Source organism: Glycine soja, chromosome 14 (genome assembly GCF_004193775.1).
Source record: "Glycine soja cultivar W05 chromosome 14, ASM419377v2, whole genome shotgun sequence".
Classification (NCBI taxonomy): Eukaryota; Viridiplantae; Streptophyta; class Magnoliopsida; order Fabales; family Fabaceae; genus Glycine; species Glycine soja.
Window position 1 is genome coordinate 1432332 of NC_041015.1, and position 21959 is coordinate 1454290.

At 32.6% G+C, this 21959-nt stretch overlaps 1 protein-coding gene and 1 pseudogene across 24 annotated transcripts; one reads left to right on the forward strand and one right to left on the reverse strand.

Annotated features, from left to right (window-relative positions):
- On the forward strand, nucleotides 1–17750 carry LOC114383045 (agamous-like MADS-box protein AGL5). Of its 24 annotated transcripts, none has more exons than XR_003660380.1 (16): nucleotides 1707–1738; nucleotides 2090–2116; nucleotides 4706–4787; nucleotides 5013–5104; nucleotides 5713–5807; nucleotides 6708–6788; nucleotides 6883–6907; nucleotides 7480–7580; nucleotides 8377–8569; nucleotides 8690–8798; nucleotides 8896–8948; nucleotides 9685–9747; nucleotides 10593–10706; nucleotides 10797–10903; nucleotides 12522–12583; nucleotides 12669–12744. XR_003660380.1 is itself a non-coding variant. In XM_028342625.1 (11 exons), the coding sequence occupies exons 4-11, from the start codon at nucleotides 1650–1652 to the stop codon at nucleotides 14398–14400; spliced, it is 516 nt and encodes a 171-aa protein (XP_028198426.1). In that variant the 5' UTR covers nucleotides 1–370; nucleotides 1205–1268; nucleotides 1349–1409; nucleotides 1480–1649; the 3' UTR covers nucleotides 14401–17750. The 24 variants fall into 24 exon arrangements, 9 of the variants coding, with proteins under 9 accessions (XP_028198426.1, XP_028198429.1, XP_028198433.1 ...); XR_003660379.1 differs by having other exon boundaries at nucleotides 9708–9747; XR_003660382.1 differs by having other exon boundaries at nucleotides 8903–8948; nucleotides 9708–9747.
- A 923-nt stretch (nucleotides 17751–18673) lies between these two features.
- On the reverse strand, nucleotides 18674–21420 carry LOC114383689 (annotated as a pseudogene).
- Between the last annotated feature and the right edge of the window lie 539 nt (nucleotides 21421–21959).

Here is a 21959-nt window from a genome sequence, read left to right on the forward strand (position 1 = left end):
TTCCTTCCTCAACATAGCCCTTACCCCACTATGCTGCAAATGCCACCACCACCACCGTACCTCTTTTATTTCATCAGTTTTACACGTTCCCATGCAGAAGAATGTTTCATTTCACTGTTTTCTCCCCTTGCCCTATGACCCCACAAGCTAAATATTAATGATAATAAAATCTTTTCAAGTATTGGATGAACATTCTGAGCTTTGGCGACCTCCTGCCATGACCGTTCCCCTTGATTCTGCTTATGGCACCACGAAAATTAAAGTAGTGGGCCAAAACTCAGTCCTGTCTACTCAAGTTCTAAGTGGTAATGAAAACAATATCCATTTAGAATGGAAAAAAAACACATGCACAGAGATTCATACATGCCAGGTGGGTTAAAACATTTACTGTAGGTTTGATTTTTAGTTGAAATTACTGTACCGTATGATGCAATATAATCCAATGGATAAAAGTAAAAGTAAAAACAAGAGCCCTGATTTCTTTGCAAAAATATCTTTACCTCAAACATATTTTTCCGCCTGATATTAAAAGATGTACTTAAACTGTGAGAGAAAGAAAGAAGGGTTTACACTTTTACTGAAGAGTTACCTACTTGGCCTTATTCCTATCTTCCTAGAATGTGAGATAAAAGACGCGTTTCTGCGTCAGCATTGATTGTAATAAATATGAGCATGTGGATGTGATTGATGCAATCTAGCAAAAACCCCTATCCTTCGTAGAATGTGAGAAAAAAGACAATATATAATGAAATAAAATTATAACTTGACTCCTTGTGTTGTGTACAAGACAATATATGGGGCCACAAGCTCGCAAGAGAGTTTGGTACCTGCAAGAGTTAATTAGGAGAAAAGAAAATCCTATGTTATTTAGAAAAAAATTAGAGCTCATGCAATTTAACAAATATAAGTGCCTACCATTACATGTTTTGGCATGAATAAGATGTCATAACATGAGTAAACAAGAATGATATGCGGTTGATTCTCCTTGTTATCTGTAAAGAGTAAGAAGAATTCATTCAACATTTCCGCGTTCTATAGTCATGTCAGAAAACTGGTGAAGAATCTGTGTCCTGAAATCCCCAACACATAGCCACAAACCTAACTATATGCTCAAGATAATGGCTGTGTGTTAATGAAAGTTCCAATATAGATTGGGTTATTATTCAGTGGCATAGAACTAAAGAATGAGCATTTTGTTTCGCAGATTAAGGGCCCTGTCGTACGATGGTTAAATCAATTAACAAATTGTTTCGTCTCGCACGTACACGGTACACATTTATTTGAATGAGTGTTATTTCTTTGTAATGAGATTTTCAATAATGATAAGGACAAAGGTGTCAATGTGCAGGTCCTCGTGAGGTGCAGGTGAGTTTGACTCGCTCTAACTCGTCGCTGACTCGGTCATTAAGGTTTGTTTTAATGTTTCACTGCTCCGAAACTGAAAATGAAAAAAAAAATAAATTGGTGTCGTATTTGCAGGCCGTTGAGTGAAGATGAAACGAGGCTGCACACGCCGGTTGTGATTTCGTGTAACGAAGATAGAAGAGAGGTTTTAGCTGTTCAGAATATCGCCAACAAACAGATCGATAGAACCTTCGCATTTGACAAGGTTTTATCCAGCTTCAGATACCTGAAAAGAGAAGAGCGAGATGGCGTCGGTGGTGAAGAACGAACTCAAATCCGTCAGAGAAAAGGGTTTCGGCGCTTTCCTCAGAGAGCTCAAGGATGGAGGCTACCTGTTTGTCCCTTTTCTTTCCTTCGCTCTTAAATTTCCCCCAACTAATGCATTCAATATTTTGCGAATCTTTTTGGTTTTTCACTTCGAATTCTTATTGTTTAGTTCAATCTTCCTGTTATTCTACCTTTCTTATAATTTGAAATGAAACTCAGATTTGATTTAATAGCTCTTTGTTCATAAAATGTTGCGATTGTCAAAGGATTTTTGCTGTGCATTATTCGGAGAAATGTTCGGGGAGATTATTGAGGGTTTCTTCATTCCATGAATAAAGTATATTTATATATTGATACTCGATAGGGTTGTGCATTTGTGCTGTGCTGATATCTTTTACATTATTGTTTGAATTTTCAGGAGATGCCTTCCGGATGGAAATCTCTTGTAAGTTAATTGCTTTGCTTGATCTTTTCATTTTTTTTCCCTCAATTTATATATATCCTTCTTTAAAAGCCAAATTTTTGCTGTGCTGATATATCCTTCTTTAAAGTCACTTTCAAAAAGACACTTTCATTGTCCCTCTCCTCACCTTTTCCCCATACATGAAGAAAAATGAACGGTTAATTCATTGAGCATGAAAGTTGACAGGTGAAATCCCAAACCCCTTCTCACTATACCCTTTTTCTTTTATTCTCCAAATATTACACAAGGAGTTACTACCAAATTATTATTTTCAGTACTGAGAGTTGGAGGGTCTATTTTCTGTCCATAAATACCTGTCTCATACGCCATCCCACTTCCATATTTTGCAACATTTTCTCCTCACTTGTTGCATAACACCAAAGAACTACAAATAGTTCTCATTGCATAGGTATAACCTACTTAGCTAGCTAGACACACACCCCTTGTTTGCTTAAGAAGGCTTATGAATTGTCTGTTCTGTGTGATGCTGAGGTTGCTCTTGTTGTCTTCTCAAGCCGTGGACGCCTCTGAGTATGCCAACAACAAGTTCAAATATTCTTTTACTACTAATTCAACACCGTACTTTTTCTCTCCTTCAATCTCATTTCATATCTTATGAACCATTTAAATAACACAAACCATATCTAGAAACAACAAGGGTTTTATATATGGGGTTGTTAAGACCTTTTTTCTTATTATGATTATTTTTGTTTGTTATGTGGTATCATATATGACTGAAAGGCATAGTTAGCAGATAATAATATGAGATTAAGAGTTTAATTTTTTAATTTATATGTATGAAAAAATGTCTATTAAAAGAGGTTAATTATTTAAACAAGCATTAATACTTTGAAAAATAGTTGTTTTTTTTTAACTTTTGACCGATGAATACTCTAGGCTCCCCATGTATATATCATTCTTTCTAACTCTTGTACTTAATTGTTTCTCTATCACGCGTCTTCCCAGTGATTTGTTTAGAAGGGTGCAGATCTGTGTAAGGGATAGAAATTATAGACGTTAAGGTGAAACAATATGAAGTATGTAGCAGATGAAGAGAAAGCTTTAGTTAGGGTTACAAAGATTTGCAGGTGAGAAATCTTAGCTTCCTGGTGTATCTGCTATTGTTAAGCTTTACCAATCCCTCTCTCTTGAGTTTCTCTCTCCACTTGTCATCCTTCAAATCTTAAAAGGGTCTTCTGGCCTGCTGCACAAAGCTGTCATGCACTCAATGAGCCGCGCTGCTTCCATCTTGACTCCTACTTAATACCACTTATTTGTCAATGTATAGTGACACAACACAAACATCTCATCCAATTGGGAGTTAGGGTTTCAGACTTTTCACTATTCAGTATTTAGTCACACCTCGATCACTTCAATTCGTTTTTCCATATGTACACAAAGTTGGAGGAAGACCACTTCAATTCTAATGAGAGATAGATCACGGGGAAATGCGCAGAAACTGCAAACTAAAAAAATAACCCTTTCAGACTTTTATTCACATAGTAAACTTGTATATATTTTTTTATGACATTAATCATCTTATCTTATACTCTTTATATCTTTTAATTGTATACTATTTTTATTAGATAACAAAAATGTAATTTGTACTAATATAGTTTCTCTTTTTAAAAAATATTTTTATCTCCGTACTATGAGGTTACACGAAGAAGCAATCAAATCGGATATTAGGGCTCCTGATTCAAAATGGGTACAGTTTTCTTTAAGGTTGCAACAGAATTTTCACAGGATTAATTGTTTATAATTAATTAAGGGCATTTTTAGTCTATAATGCTTCAATATTTTTTAAAATTCTTACTAAAGTATTCGTTATAAACTGGTTTTGAGCATAAAGTAAATAAATTTAAACTAATAAGTATATCGAGGGTTATGGATGTCCCAATTTGTTTCCCATTTTCGTAAATTTTGTCCTTTACATAATGGAGGAAAGTCTAATATGGTTAGGGCGTTTCCCAGCACATATGGGTATTATCTGGTGATTTTACTTTAAATAACTTGAATTTCTTATGGGTACGTAAAACAAAAAAACAAAAAACAGATGAATGTAAGATGAAAAGGCAAAACGTGTAAAAGCAAACGTGTAAGAATTTGATTTTGTGCATAAAACTAACAAATTATGAAGTGTAGAGAAACAACTTTTAGGAGAAATAAATATTTTTAGAAGTGTAGAGAAACAATTTTTATGAGAAACTATAAACTCATTTTCTCATCCTCATCTCCTATATTTCTTAAGAAAATACATCATAGTGTTTAGATATTATTATTCTCGCTTCTGATGTCTTTACCCTAAGTAGCTAAAAGTAACATGATGATAGCAGATTCTAAGAATGGCTAAAGGCAAATTAGTTCTCTTTCCCATATGTTTTTATTGCTTTCATCTTTGTGGAATAAAGCTTCTCATTCCTGACGTCAATTCTTTACCTATTCTCTCCATTATATATGTGTTTTGGACACTTCAATTAAAGAGAAAGTTAAACTTACACCGGCTCACTGATGCAACATCGACCTCTTCCTGCAACATCTTTACTATTCTTTTGTTGTATTGTTTTGCAGTGTTAGAGGAACTATCGATAGGTACAAGAAAGCATGTGCTGCCTCCACAAATGCAGAATCTGTCTCTGAAGCTAATACACAGGTAAATTTAGTAAGCTAAAAAAATCAAAGAAATGATAGAAAATGCTCTTGTTTGGTTAATTTGGTCCAGAATGAATGTTGTTTTAAAATTACGGCATATTTTTCTTAATAGAATAACAGCGTGAAGGTTAATTATTTCAAGCTACACAACACAGAATATTCATGTCTTTTAACTTCTCCTTCGCTTAATTAAGAGAAAACCTAATTGTGGTGTTTTCGATCTCAGGGACGTGAGGTTGAACTATCTTGGAAACTGAGGACGAAGTGAATGCGATAGAGGTACAACAAACAGAGTTGGAGGAGAATAGGATGTTGCAGGTTTGTATTGGAATCTCAATCCCAATTTCAAACTCGTTATGAGGTTTTAACTGAGCTTTTGTTTTGCTGAGTGCTTTACAACAACTCGTTCATTCCCCAATCTCTGCTTCATAAGTTGCTAAATCTTAGCCAATAGATCAATGTTGTTTGTATCCCTATTCAGGATTATCCTGATAAACTAATATGGATTCACTCTGATTCTTGGAACCTCTCCCTCAAGGTTGTTTTCTGTTTCTTGAATTCTTAAGGTGCGATTCTTAATTAGACCAAGATGATCTGAAATGATGTGGTTCCCCCCTCCAAACCTTTCTAATTTGGAGGATTTTCCACCACAAGATGCCAACTGATGATGTCATTCGAAAAAGGGGTTGCACTATTGTTTCCTGTTGTAGCCTTTGTCACTCAGTAGCTGAAACTTCGGATCACCTATTCTTTGGTTGTGTTTTTGTTAAATCTCTTTGGCTATGGTTCTCTTTGTTTCAAAAAAACGTGCAGTCCCCATCTATTCTTGAAGCTTTGTTGGCTTTTGATCAGAATTAGAGCTCTCAACTAACTCATGTTTATATTGCGGTTGTTGTTTATATTATTTCTACTATATGGCTTTCCAGGAAGAAACTCAGGTTTGACAACGCCATGGTTACTCTTCAATCAGCCAAGTGCTTGATTTTGGCCTCGGTTCAACTCATTGGTAATCTTAGCAAAGGTACTATGAGGTCTTTCATAGCTGATTTAAGCATTCTAAAGGCTTTTAATGTTACGGTGCACCCTCTTAAAGCTTTTTCCATCCTTCTAGTTGATTGGATTCCCCCGCCTTGTTCTTGGGTTAAATGTAACACCATGATGCTGCTAAAGGCCACCCTGATCCCACGGCCTGTGGTGGTATTTTTTGGGACTCCAATGTGACTGTTATGGGTTGTTTTTCTCTTAATCTTAGTGTTTCAATTGTTTTACATGCAGAGTTAAATGGTGCTATGTTGGCCATAGAAACTGTTTTTCAAAGGGGTTGGAATCGTCTTTGGCTGGAAAACGACTCGTTGCTGGTCATCCAAGCATTTAGAAATCCTGATTTAGTTCCTTGGAAGCTCACAAAACGATGATTAAACTATCTAGATATCACTCATAGGATTATTTTTAGATATTGTCACATATATAGGAAAGACAACTCTGTGCAAATAAATTAGCTTCTTTTAGATATTGTAACGTATATAGGAAATCCCAATTAGAAATGAGAATAGACAGTTCCACTTACCTGGTTTTTTTTTCCTGCCAAGATCTATAGGGAAATTTTGATGGACTGAAATACTAGTATACTAGTGTACACACCCACTAACAGTTTGAAGGGAATTTTTCTTCATTATTCAAGAAAATGCTTGTCTATGCTTGACAAAAAAATTACAATTTGAAATACTTTTGGTGGTTAAATTAAAAATCTGACCCCTACATTTGATGCTACTTTTCATTTTTGTTCCTATATGGAAAAACATTTTATTTCTACATGAAAAGTCGATTACAAATTGTTTCATCATTTGCCAACGTTATAAAGCTATTAGATTTAGTCCTTGTGCTTGCTAATATTTTTTTATTTTGTCCCTACACGAAACAGATATATACTTCGATTTGATCCTTGCAAGAGAGAGAGAGAGATTTCATCCATATACTTGTTGTTGTTAAATCTAAGTATTTGGTAAATTTCCCATCGTGTCATTTCTTGTTTTTGTAATTCTACTGATATACTTGATCATATCATTAATCATAATATTTTATTAATTTGATTGTAGCTTGCAGCAAAGTTCCGTAACAGTGGTAAGGGAGGAGGAAGGAATGTGGGAAAAGTTATTAGATAATTTAGGAGTATTTAATTTATATGGTTTCAATTAATCCATGACACATATTTAAATTTTTTAATCTAAAAATATTAATAACACTTAATTATATACTATTATCATGTTTTTTATTCATTTTTTAAATTATATATCATATTATATAATCTAAAAGTACCTAATAATAATTTATCCAAAATGTGGAGAGAGAAAGTGGGTATAGTATAAAGAAAACGTATTCTTTTGCCTCACCTGGCTTCGCTTGGCTGGAACTGTTTAAATTTCATTTTGATTCCTAATCATCATTTTCCCTTCTTTTTATTCTCTGCACAACAATTCGAGATTCCAACCATCGATCTCAATTTTCAACCTTAACCTCTAAGAATGTCTTACGTTTATCTCTTCAAATACATCATCATCGGTGACACCGGTATTTTTTTCAAATGTACATTTTCCTTTATTTTTCTGTTTGCAAATATAGAAGATGGATAAGAGGTCTAGTAACAAATGGTAATAGTTCTGACTAGTGACTATTCAAATCCTTTTTATCTGAAGGGAGCAAAAGTAATTCTTGGGGCTAAAAGACATAGCCTTGGACTTACTTTTTATGAACCCAGAGTCATCGGTGATGTCAACAGTGATATGCGCATATCAAGGTAAACCTTTTACCACGTTTTCTTGTTTTCTGGTTTGCGTCTCTCATTAGACTTTTAAAGTTTTGACCAATAACTTTGACATGATATTTTAATTAATTTCTATACTAACTGATATTAACAACTATACAGTCTATACTTCGCAGCTTGGTTATGTTATAGTATCTTGCGTTTTAAGTTGGAAATTGATGCTGGACATTAAATTTGGTGCCCATTCACTATATTAGTGAATTTAAACTTCAAAATAAGATTAACAATCAAATTCAAAGGTTGTTTTTGAATATACCCAACTGCTCATATTGTTAGAAATCTAAGTATATATATATATATATATATATATATATATATATATATATATTTGAATATACCCAACTGCTCATATTGTTAGAAATCTAAGTGTATATATATATATATATATATATATATATATATATATATATATATATATATAGAGAGAGAGAGAGAGAGAGAGAGAGAGTGTGTGTGTGTTCTAACTTCTAATATTCTGGAATGAGAGAATACTAATTACATTGATTAACAAAAGTGAACAGTATTTATATGAGCGTAGGATGCTTGCATTGGAAACTCAGTTGTTTGATACAGCTGTCGACAAGCTTAATAGAGTTCAAATAGAATCCTAATAAGCTCTAGCACTTAACTAACTACTCTAACATGAATATACTGTGTTGTGTTTCTCTTTTGGAATTTAATTTATTGTATATGTAATTAGTACAGTTTTTTTTATCAATATAACTGATGTGAGAGTTGAGAATTGAAACAAAATGGGCATAATTTGCAGTAACAGCTAAAGAGTAAACAAGTTTTGAAAAAGTGGAGACCAAACATCAGAGAGAGAGGATGTCAAGAGTTTGAATGGTAGAGTGGGGAGTTACAAATGAAGCAGCTAAAGGATAAATTTGGTAATAAAATGTCGCTCAATGTCGCGTACTCCACCACCGAATGGCTCTTTGGACTCTTCACCGGTTGCGTAGGTCAGATTCAGCGCTCAATTTTCATTACAACGATAATTTTACTTTTCAGAATTGTTTGCTTTGGATGATTGGTTTAAAATGAACTATTTCATATTGAATCTCTGCTTTTGGCGTTTTCAGGTTTGGTGCTTGATGCGGTTCACTTGACTTTTGGATGTGGTCTTCTTACATTTTTGTTATTTGTTATGGCCGCGTCTAGGAAGAAAGCCGATCAAGAGTATACTTATGGGTGAGATTTATTTACTTATTTATTGTCAGTACCTGTCAACAATGCTTCATTTCTTGGTTTCTACTTAAGTACTGTAACTGAATTTTGTTGCCTAAAGTATGTAGGACTGTAGGAGAGGGGTGCTTGGATAGTTCTTCTGGAAATAACCCTGTAATTGCTTTTGCCTTTTCTATTATAGTTATAATTGTAATAATTAGTTTTGGAGAATTTTTCTGTACAATTATGTCATGTATCAAATTGTAGAATTCATAAGGTATGAGTGAATATGTATGACAAAGTGGTGCACTGACTACATTCTGTAGAAAGCATGATTGTTTTTCCTGCGTGAAAGGGAACTTGTTAGTTCTTTACCACCTGGTATTGCTAGATTTTATAAGCTGAAGAACCTACATTTGGCTCATGTGTTCCTTTTCTAACTTTTGTGCTTGGTGTTATTCTCTTAAGTTTTGTACTGAGGGCTAGTTCTCGATTCTCATGTAAGATTAAGGGATAAAGTTATGGACTTTTTTTTAAACTGGGAATAGATGAATTTATTGAATGAGCATGGGGCTGAACTGACATGTGGAGGAATTTTTTTTTTGAATTAATTGCTTCACTATTGTTACACTTGTATTTTAGCTTAACCTAACACACATATCCATGTGTCCATATGTAGTAGTTTGCATCTCATGTACTAAAAGATAACCTTTTGCCATGTGTCTATATGCCATTGTTTGCATGTTGTATTCAAAATATGAAAATGTCCAACAATCACTACTTAATGCTAGATGCAAACATGTCTAAACTTTGTACCTTGTGTGCGTGCATGCTTGTGTTGTGTGCACTCTAAAGGTATTTTTAGTACTACTGTTTACTGTTTGACTAATCATTTCAACCATGTCTGCAGTTTTAACTAATGATTTATTTCAGGTATAAAAGGCTAGAAGTCTTGTCTGCATTTACAAATGCCGTAAGTATTCCTCATTTCCTTTACTACTACTGTTGTTACTGTATACCATAGCCAATTGGTTGCCTGTTACTAGAATGATACTTCTATAATAAAATTAGTAACCATGTAAAAGTAAGTTGTAGAGATTATCAGTGTTACAGTTGATTACAAATCAGGTCTGATTCCATTTGAGAGGTTTTTGACAACTTGACATGTAATTTTTATCCTGAATGTAAATATCCACAAAACAAAATTTTTATATTTATGTAGAACTATTTTTCATAAAAATTTTGTAAAATGCTAAATGATATTGCATAATAAATGGTAAAAAAAATATTCTGAATTGGCATGTTTAACTATATTGAGTTGCCCAAAGATATATATATTTTACCAAGGCAATTTAGTTTGTTAAAGAAGGGATAATACATGACATTCTGGTTTGAATTTTACAATGTTGAGTCTTTAAATGACTGCTTGTATGAGGTTAAAAGAATTATGTATGACATTGTTTTGAATTAACTATCGCAAACTTAATTCAATAGTTTCTCCTGTTTGGTACATTACATCATATGCACTAACATCTTGAATTTTCTTGTTCTACTACTTGTGTAGACAACTATTTATTTTGATTATGTCATTCTCCCTAGTAGTTGAGGCACTTCATGCATTCATACAAGATGAATCAGAGCACAAATAAGTTTGTACACAGAATAACTGTTGTCTGTCAGTGTGTTATTACTTACAAATTACAATTAAGTATTTTACATATCCAGCAACAAAGAGATAGACAGTGATTTTTATAGTAAGAATTGAAATTTGTGTCTAATTTTTGTGGATGAGCTGAGTTCCATTTGATGCTTGCAAAGGTGATTGCTATTGGTGTCTTTAGTAATATGGTGCTATCCAATTGGCAAACCTCATGAGTAGTAGAAGCAGCAGTCAAGAGGGAAAGAACCATGGCATATGCCTTCTCTCATCAGGTAGGTTAATCTTAATCATGAGTAGTAGTCACATTACCATGTTTCACCTTGGTTCTAATTAAAATCATATGAATATCTTATGAAAAATAGTGGAGGGCCTGCTCTAGCCAAGGCCTAGGTAATTATGAACTTGGCAAAGCTAGTTGGAGTTGGAGCTAGAAGGATCATTGGATTGTTGCACTGCCCAATTCAATTATGTATGCTCTAAGCTCTTTCTAAGATCTAAACATTTACCTACAATTGAAGATGATAGATACATATTAAAAACTTTTACCTATAGTTAGGAGATGTAAGTAGAAGTTAATGACTTTTACCTACACACTATATATAGTAGGTAAAATCTATAGTAACAGACAATTAGTCGTCATTATACACCTCCTCAAAGTTGATGGAAGAAACGTCCGTAGGACAAAGTCTATCATACATTTACCTACGAATTTTCTATTTATAGTGATAGTTTTTGTCTGTAGGTATATGCCATTTTTCTTGTAGTGATTCTCAAAGCCACTAAAATCCTTTATCATTAGGATACTCTAATAGTCTAATGCTTATTGTTGAATGTGGCATTTACGAGTTCAAATGTTCAAGGGGCATCTTCACCAATACTTGACAGTTTGGTATTGAGGGGTGCGATGAGTCACACACGAGATAATGTTAAAATGGATCAAACCAATTGAATATGCTCTCAACTCATAAAATTAAAAATGGATTGGACAAATTTTAAGAATGGGTTGAAAATAACAAGCAATCCAATCCAATTAGTCTATTATGGGTTGGATTGAATTGATAATAAATTATATATATATATATATATATATATATATATATATATATATATATATATAATATTTAATTCATAAGTTGATTTATCCAATAAATAAATACTTAAAAAATCTAAATATATTTTTATTATCATAATAATACAATCCTATTACTAAATAGTCTTTAGTATAAATGTTAAAAATTTATCATGAAAAAATATAAAGTAATGTAACAGAATAACAAAATAAATAATAATTTATTAAATTAATATTGATTGACATAATTGATAATAGTTGTGTAATGTTCACTATTTGAATCATATTCTTAAATATAAAATAAATTATTCTTAAATATAAAATAAATTATATTATGAAGAAAGAAATATCCACTATTTGAATCATATTCTTAAAAAATTAATATCATATACTAATATCATCAGAACAAATTAATAAAAATATGTTCAATATAATTTCAACAAAATAATTCATAAAAATATCCACTCTGTTGACCCATTCAGTCAGCAAGTTATGTAAATTTCACATTTAATCGCATAATGAAACTCAACCTATTTTGACGAGTTTAGGATGATTTGCCGAAATTTAACCAATTTTTTACGACATCATAGATTATATACAGGCTGAAATAGTTAGAAATCAGTCATCTATTAGCTCAATAAGATAACAGTTAAATTACTTAGTTTCTCCTTATATATATATATATATATATATATATATATATATATATATATATATATATATATATATATATATATATATATATAACTTTTTTCTCTCATGATATATCAATAATACACATGATTTTGTTAATATCTCTCGTGTTCATGTTCTCTCTTCACTTGGGCTCTATAGACTATATCATGCATGTTTCTCAACACATAATTCAAATCATCACATTGAAAAATCAATTATTTGTTTTATAACTTATTCTGTGTTCTAGTTGCATTTTAATTCTCCTATCACTAAATTAATTACTATATATTAATGCTCCTCCACAAGGTTTCTCTAACTGCTTGACACTATTTATCAATACCAGTTTTATCAGCAGGAAGCGTCCAAATTTAAAAGACAAATCAGAGACATTCAGAATCTAAACAGGTCAATGTTCCATTCTCTTAAAAATATTATTTAGCAGACTTCTCCATCGAAATGAAACAATTCAATGTGATTTTTTGCATTCCAGGCACATCCTTGGTGAAGCTCTTAGCTCTCTTAGTCTAAAGGAATTAAAGAACCTGGAGAGTAGACTGGAGAAAGGTTTAAGCAGAGTTAGATCCAGAAAGGTATTATACTACCAGCATGAAGCATCTTAAGCTTCTAAATATATAGGCATTGTGAATTTATGTAGATATGCAATAAGTTAGTAAAAAACTAGCAACTAATTAAGATAATTTCAGTTTGTATTTTGAATAAAATGGTTTGCCTACTATTTTGAAAATTCCAAGTTAGAATATCTCTATTCCTTTGGACTAACTACGCACTCCAATTCTTTCAGCATGAAACTTTGTTTGCCGATATCGAGTTCATGCAAAAGCGGGTACTCATCATTTCCTTCGATGCTATTAGCTTCTGCTTAATTTATTTGCTTCACACACACACATATATATATATAGTATCTAAAGAAAATATATCAAAGTTTTACGATATTGAAACCAAATACATATTTTCAATTATTATGGATCTTTCCGTATTGACAGTCAAACATATCCTATTAAGGTTGATTAATTGTTTTCTTTTTAAAGATCAGTGACGAATGACGATAGGCTACACAAAGATAGAAAAAGTTATTTATTTTCCTTTCCTTTTATGATCCCAACCAACAAAAAGAACCAAGAATGAGGGTTGCAATGTTGCGAGTATACCCCAACTAACTCCAGGCTCAATCAATTCAAAGCAAATGCAAAAGTATAATATTTAAATGACTAACAGATTGTCTCGTCTCGCACGTACACGGTACACATTTATTTGAATCAGTGTTATTTCTTTGTAATGAGATTTTCAACAATTAATTAATTGTCTTACCTTAACTTGTCATGCAATTTTCACGTTAAGTGTGATTGCTGCGCTTAATAAGTATGACTCGCACTCAATGCATCATTGATGAAAAAAAATATTTCTCACTGAGTATTTGATTGAAACACACAAAATATTTATTTATTTTAATAAATTTCAATTTTTTATAACATTTATTCATGAAAATATTCAATAAAAAGTTATTTTTAAATTAATTTAATTTAAAATGGAATTAACCATAATAAAACTAAAAACAAAATTTATGTGGAAAATGCCTTGATATATTTTTGAAAATAATTTAAGTTCAAACGAAAAATATCATAATGCAAATATCTATATGAAAATAAAATTTAAAAATAATTAAAATGTAAAGTATTAATTCAAATAATTAACATTAATATAATTTTTTTCTTTCAATTCCAATCAAAATTGAATAACATTTTTAAAAACACTTTTTTATTATTAAAACATCTTTAGATGATGTTTAAAACCTAAAAAGATAGATTAAATAAAAAAGAATTAACAACTGTATTGTTAATTAAAAAATTTCACTCAATTTTTGTTATAAAATATTAAGCTTGCAAATTATGAAAAAAAACTAAATCAAGTTTGTTTTTTTAAAAAAAATAAAAAGAAAACATGATCATAATGAACGAAAATCTTACTTAGAATAACACTCCAAACAATAATATTTTTAAAAATATGCATATATATACATATAAATATATTTAAATATTTATTGAAATATTTATTATATATATTTATTAAAATTTAATAAATATATATAGTAAATATTTATTAAATTTAGTGCATTCGTTTTCTTTTCTTGCTTGCGAAAGCTGTACAGTGTTAGTGCATTCGTTTTCTTGTTGCAGCCGTTTTCTTGGTGGGTAGTCCAATGAAGGTCTTAGCCGCTCTGTCTTGCTACTTTTCAAAAACTCATTCAACACTCCTTCCATACTAGAAACCTGGATAAACGGCACAGTTTGTTGTGAATGGGATGGAGTCACGTGCGACATCATCTCAGGCCATGTCATGGATCTTAACCTTAGCTTACTTAATCTTCAAGGTCAGTCTTATCCCAACTGCACCATCTTCAGCCTAAGCCACCTTCAACAACTTGATCTAAGCTCCAATTACTTCTTTGGTGACATTTCCTCCACAATCTCTCACTTGTCCAAATTACAGTCACTTGACCTCAGTTTCAACTCCGTGAGAATGAGACTTGATTCATACTCATGGAACAAACTCATTCAAAATGCTACTAATTTAGCAGAGCTTCATTTAGGTGGTGTGGACATGTCTTTTATCGAAGATAGCTCAATGTCATTGCTAACCTATTTGTCTTCCTCTCTCGTCTCTCTTATTATCTCACAGACACCAAATTAGATGGGAAGTTGCCAACTGAAAGCCTCTTACCCAATCTTATAAGACTGTATTTGAATACAAATGAAAAGCTGAGAGTTGAACTTTCAACGTCCAACTGGAATACTACTAAGGCTCTTGGATCTCTCTTATATTGCTTTCTCAGGAAACATTCCCGATTCCATTGGCCATTTGAAGTCTCGAACTATTTCTGAGTAGTTGCAATTTTGATGGAATGGTTCCCTCATCATTGTTTAATCTAACTCAACTCTCCATTTTAGATCTTAGCAACAACTCACGAACCAATTGGTGAATTCTCATCTTATTCTTTCAAATACTTGTCACTCTCCAAGAACAAATTGCAAGGTAATTTTCCAAATTTAATATTTGAACTCCAAAATCTTGTTGTTTTGAGTTTGTCACCAATTGACTTGGATAAACTATTTCCTTCTCCTATGATTTGTCATTTTCATTCTTCGTTAACTAAGCACACCTTCAACAAGTCTCGCGAGCCATTGTGGTTTCCCATTCATGAAAACATTATATCCCAAAAGCATTCCAAATAGCAACCCACATGCATGTCCCACTGGTATAGCTTTCCAGCCAAATCTCGATTCTTCATGGTGAAATGTTGAATGTGGCTGTCAATCTTCATCCTTATTGTAGGATTTTGACAAAGACAGTCCACATAGCATTGCATGCATATGAATCATTTCCAAATGTGTTAAACTGTGCACCTTTAGGTATGATACCCTCAAACTGGTTTTGTAAAAGGTAACATAACCAGAAAATTCAAATTGATCAAAGCCATAGGAATCTCTCCTTTCAACTGGTTCCACGAGTTTGGAATGATACCAGTGATTGCATTGTGCGAAAGGTTAAGCCCTTTGAGAGAATGCAATTCTCCAATGACTTTCGGAAGTTTTCCTTCAAACATGTTATTTGATAAATCAATGGTTGTGAAAATAGTTAATACCCTCTCGAGCTCCATACATTGACCTTTCATTACAACCGCTACTGAATCATTATAGAAATCTTGGTCACCCATATATTTCAAACCAGTTTGGTTGTCATTCACACTCACATGCCTTGAAAGTTCTTGATGTATGATGTTGGCAAAGGCCCACTAGAATTGTTATCTGAGGATAAAAAATTTCTCAGCCTGGGAAATGGATGCTTGGCACCGAAACTAGTGATGACACCATGAAACTTATTTGATCACAAACTGGTTTGAAATATATGGGTGATCAAGATTTCTATATTGATTCAGTAATGGTTGTAATGAAAGGTCAATACATGGAGCTCGAGAGGGTGTTAACTATTTTCACAGCATTGATTTATCAAATAATATGTTTGAAGGAGAACATCTGAAAGTCATTGGAGAATTGCATTCTCTCAAAGGGCTTAACCTTTCGCACAATGCAATCACTGGTATCATTCCACGATCCTTTGGTAATTTAAGAAATTTGGAATAGTTGGACCTCTCGTGGAATCAGTGGGTTGCTATTTGGAATACTTTTGGGATATAATGTTTTCATGAATGGGAAACCACAATGGTTGCGAGACTTGTTGAAGGTGTGCTTAATTAACAAAGAGTGAAAATGACAAATCATAGGGGAAGGAAATAACTATAAGCTTATCATATTTAATAGGTGTACTTTAATTGATTAAGTTTATCCATTTTTGAACTTTGAGAATTGATGAAAGTTCAGATGATCACTCAAGTCAATAGATGACAAACTCAAAACAGCAAGATTTTGGAGTTCAAATATTGAATTTGGAAAATTATCTTACAGTTTGTTCTTAGAGAGTGTGACAAGTATTTGAAAGAATAAGATGAGAATTCACCAATTGGTCCCATGAGCTGGTTGTTGCTAAGATCTAAAATGGAGAGTTAAGTTAGATTAAACAATGATGAGGGAACCATTCCATCAAAATTGCAAATAATCGGAAATAGTTCGTTAAGAGACTTCAAATGGCCAATGGAAGAAAGCGGAATAAGAGAGATTCGAGAGTCTTAGTGGAGTATTCTAGTTGGACTTTGGAAGTTCACCTGGAGACAGATTGGTTAGCAATGACAAAGAGTTTTCTCTGATAGAAGACATGTCCACACCACCTAAATGAAGCTCTACTAAATTATTAGCATTTTGAATGAGTTTGTTCCATGTGTATGGATCAAGTCTCATTATGGAGTTGAAACTGAGATCAAGTGACTATAATTTGGACAAGTGAGAGATTGTGGAGGGAATGTCACCAAAAAAGTAATTGGAGCTTATGTCGAGTTGTTGAAGGTGGCTTACGCTGAAGATGGTGCAGTTGGGATGGAGTTGACCTTGAAGATTAAGTAAGCTAAGATCAAGATCAATGACGTGACCTGAGATGGTGTCACACGTGACTCCATCCCATTCACAACAATTTGTGTTGTTTATCTAGGTTTCTAGTATGGAAGGAGTGTTGAATGAGTTTTTGAAAAGTAGCAAGACAGAGCTGTCATGTTGGTTGCAGAAAGAGGAAGAAGAAGAAGCTAATATGAAGTATGAGAGTAGAACCCAGCAAAGAATGTGATTGATATTCATCCTTTAAACTGAAGAACAAAAATAGAGAGGATTTCATATGGATACAACCAATGCAATTCACTCAATATTAGATGTATACATGAATTATATTTGTTAGGTTATCCCATGTATTGATGTCCTTTTTCTTTAACGAATATTATCTTTTAAAAGATAGTATCTGGAAAGGAAAATTGTCAAGCAAATAGTTAGTTGATTTGTTACAGTATGTTATCGCTGTTATGTTTGGTTTGTACGTTCTGTTATTGCTGTTAAGTTTGGTTAAGCTAATTGCAGTTTGTTACGGTTAATATAGTCTAATCTCATTTGGTTAAGTTAGTTGGAGTTTGTTACTGTTAATATAGTCTATGAGTTTTATCTCTTGTTATTACAGTATATATCCCTTTTGTAATTATTCATGGTATCAATGAAATTCCTCTATTCTCTTTTATCTCATTCATGATCACAAATTCTAATAGTATCACATCTTATGATTTAATCTTGCATTTAAAAAATTTATCAAATCCAAAAAATGAAAGCAAAAAGGATGAAGTTTTAACAGTAATCCAATCAAATTTGCACTTATATTTTAATGTATATGAGAATATTAACTACTTAACTACCTTCACAACTATTGAGTTATGTTTGTCACTTCTTCTCAAGATAATGTTTTAAAAGTAATCCAACTAAATTTGCACACAAATTTAAGGTGTTTAACTTAAAACCTTCTTCAAGTATGTCCTTATAGAAACAAATATTGAGTTGACATAATATTAGCTAAAAGATTTTGATTCGTAGCTCTAAAGTTAAAAATTTAGAAGCAAAAACTTACAACAAGGAAGGTCGGTCCTCAGATCCTATGAACTCAAGATGAAATATGAAATAAAGTTCTTTTATATTTAAGTATTTAAAAATAGACACATAATATCATAAAAAATATATATTTTATTTCACTAAAAATATAACATAATTTTAATAAACCTTAAAAAATATTATATTTTTTTATTTATTTAAGTTACTCTTATGTTATTATCTATTATTCAATTTATATTTCTAAAAAAAGTTACATATATATAAATATTATAGATGAAAATATAAAACATATTTTATCATTAAGGAGAAAAAAAACTTATATATAAAAAAAGATCAAACACTACATCGGTCAAATTTATATGACTAAAAACATTTTTTTTTTACATGATATGATTGCTACACTTATATGAGATCTCTGCAACGGAAATTTAACATAAGAACAAAATTTGACTGATTTTATGCAAAAGCAATTGGCCAATACCTCAAAGGGCCGCAGATTAGCATGATTAAAATGATTCACAGAAAAAAGACACTATGGACAGTAAAATTGTTACAAGATCTTACATACTTCAGAACAGATGGTTTTTAGATATAACAGTAATTTCACAGCTCATAGCCGACGGGAATATCCAGAACCTCCACATTTCTTGCAGAATATCAATCCTATAAAGTGGAAACACACGCATAAACAGAAAGAACCATATAAAGGCCTAAAGTAAGCTTAAGCCATTCATGAACGTGGGGGGAGAAAGAGTATTGATTTTCAGTCACACATCAACAGTAAACAAATTCTTATAGGTGGTAAATAAAAAGGAATTGAATCCAAAGTAAAAGAATGCAAAATATAAGCAATCATAATAATTTGTGTTATGCATATGAGAACAGAAAGAGATACCTGAACCCTTGTATACTTTACAGTTAATTAACCCCATTTCTTGCTTCATCTTGCCATCGTTGCAAAAAACACATTTTGTCCCACCTGCTTGTCAGCAATGTTATTCAAAAATAGTAACTTCTGTCAATAATACTAACACAAGTTTCTCCTTTACTTCATATACAATGTAAAACACAAGTCAATTTATGAAAGGCAGACTTGCAGAAATCCCATTGGTTAAAGTACAAAGAGGGTCACAAGAATAGTAAAAGCATTGAGAGGGAAAATGGCAGTAAAAAGTAGAATTCTCATTCATAACCATTCACTAAAATAGGTACTAGACTTTCTTTCTCCAGTCCAAATGACCTATTGTCATACAATATATCTCCATTTACTGGGTGATATAATTATTGAAAGGAGAAAGCATAGGTGGAAAGGGGTAAGGAGAGCAAAAACTGGGATACTAGGAAGCAAAATCTTAATCCAAAAACAATTGGTTGAGCCGTTGAAGCTTTATATTCTGTCATACATTATAGTCGTAGAAACCCAATAAGACCTGTCATCAAGTCAAAATTCGAAGATCATGTTATCCACAAACTTATACAGGTGACCCTGAGTCAGCATCTTCTCATTCAAGGTTTTCTTCTTTTAGTTTCAGTAGAAAATAAGAGGGCGAGCCCTGGTGCAGCGGTAAAGTTGTGCCTTGGTGACTTGTTGGTCATGGGTTCGAATCCGGAAACAGTCTCTTTGCATATGCAAGGGTAAGGCTGCGTACAACATCCCTCCCCCATACTTTCGCATAGCGAAGAGCCTCTGGGCAATGGGGTACGAAGTTTTAGTTTCAGTAGAAAATAAACAAAATTCATAAAGCACTTGCTACTGATAGCTCCCCTGATGGGAATACAAATTCAGGCATGTTGTTGCTGGGAATATTGTTCGAAACTTGAACCAAGTGCCCCTGATGTCTGCTTGGTTGAATAGGTGGAAAATAGGAGCCTGGCAGGTGGAGATTTTAACATGAAAAACACTACGCATTTCATTGATATGACAAAAACATGAAGAGGAGGGAAATTGTTAGTATTTTCGATCCCCTCACTATCCACATGCTCAATCAAGCAGAACCCAAGTATCCACATAAATAGTGATATCCTGGCTCCTAATATTTTAAAATGTTCCTCATATTCTTGGTATAAAGCCTTAATAATTTCCCTAAATAATCAACATAAAGCATAGCACATCAATGTTTAAGCTCAAATGCAGAAAGATAATCACCGTTGCCAGCACAACGCTCACAAGGCACCGGATCACCCTGCAAAATCCAATCACTCATTAGCAATCACAAGCATCAACTTTGAACCACAATGTCATGTCAGAAAGTAGCATACACACTTCCGTAAGCAAAAGTGGATGCAATTATGCGTGTGAATCCTATAGCAAATTTCTGAATGAGATAAACGGGTTGTTGCATTCACCACTAGTCCACCACCACCCCTCTCATAAAAATTGTTTTTTATTTTATCAAAACCAACAAAAAAAATCAAAGAATAATTATAAACATTCACTAAATTTCTCTTATTCCACATCATTTTTCATCCTATCTCTCTCTATCTTTCTCTATACTTTCCATCACATTACTTGTTACTTCTATCCCTTTGTGCCTCTGCTTTTGTTTATTCTTCCTATCTCTCTTGTTCCACACCAAAATGGGGTGAATGTTTGCAAATTTCCAAAAACAAAATTGAAGCAGCTGAGAGGAAGGGCACTAGGCAGAAGTAACATCAATCTTAAGACCAAGAGACACTATTTAATAAACGTGAATAATTAGCAAAATTGGACCCACACTATGACTAAAAAGAACACATTTCCGAAAGCATAGATAACTAAATACATAAATGCACGTGGGTCTTATAGTAAAACAGTAAGTGTTACATTACATCTATAACAAAGAAGGAAAAAAAAAAGAAATTTTTATGAAAAGTAAGAGAAGCCCAGAAGTGAAGGAACAAAAATGAAGAACCTTAAGGCCAAGGAAGAGAGAAAGAGCAACGGCGGCCAAAACACTAACGGTGACGATAAGTGTTTGCGTGTCGAAACAGGAAGTGGTGGCGACGCCGTAAAAGAGCAAAATGGGGTCGATGATCGTCAGCAGCCTTGGGTTGTTGGTGGGTTTGCGTTGTAGTTTGGAGGGGAAAAGAGCGAGAAGGTGTGGAAGAGCATGGAGAAAGATGAACAGAGGCTTTAGAAGAAGAAGATAGAGGAAGAGGATCAAGAGTGTAGTAGAAAGGAAGAGTGGCCCAATTAAAATAAATAAATAAATAACAATAATATTATTATCAGTATGTGGAGCTAAGCTATGCCTTGCGATTTTTTCGGTCGCTACTCTTCAAATACAACACAAACCTCAGCCACTTTTTTTTTCTTTTGTTCAGCTTCATGCTTACATGAATAGTCATACATTTTAAATAGTGACGTGAAGCAGAAGTTGTTTCAGTTCCAGTGGCTTTAAGTATTAGCTATGTAATTATTTTCAATATAAATGATTCAATAAAATTACATATGATAAATCATATGTATGATCTAGAATCAAAAGTACATTTTTAATATAAAAAAATTTATGTTGCAAATCAATGAATTTGTTTTAACAATTATATCAACTAAAATTTTTTATTTTTTATTATAAAAAATTAAAAATTTTAGTTGATATAATTTGTAAAATAATTATTCTAAAATTAATAAATTTATCATTCATAATAATTTTAATCGACTTGAGATCGGTTGACAGAAAGAATTATATACCACAATTCTAATATAAAACCTGCAGAAACCATCTGGAATTGCTGATCTCACTAACTATGGC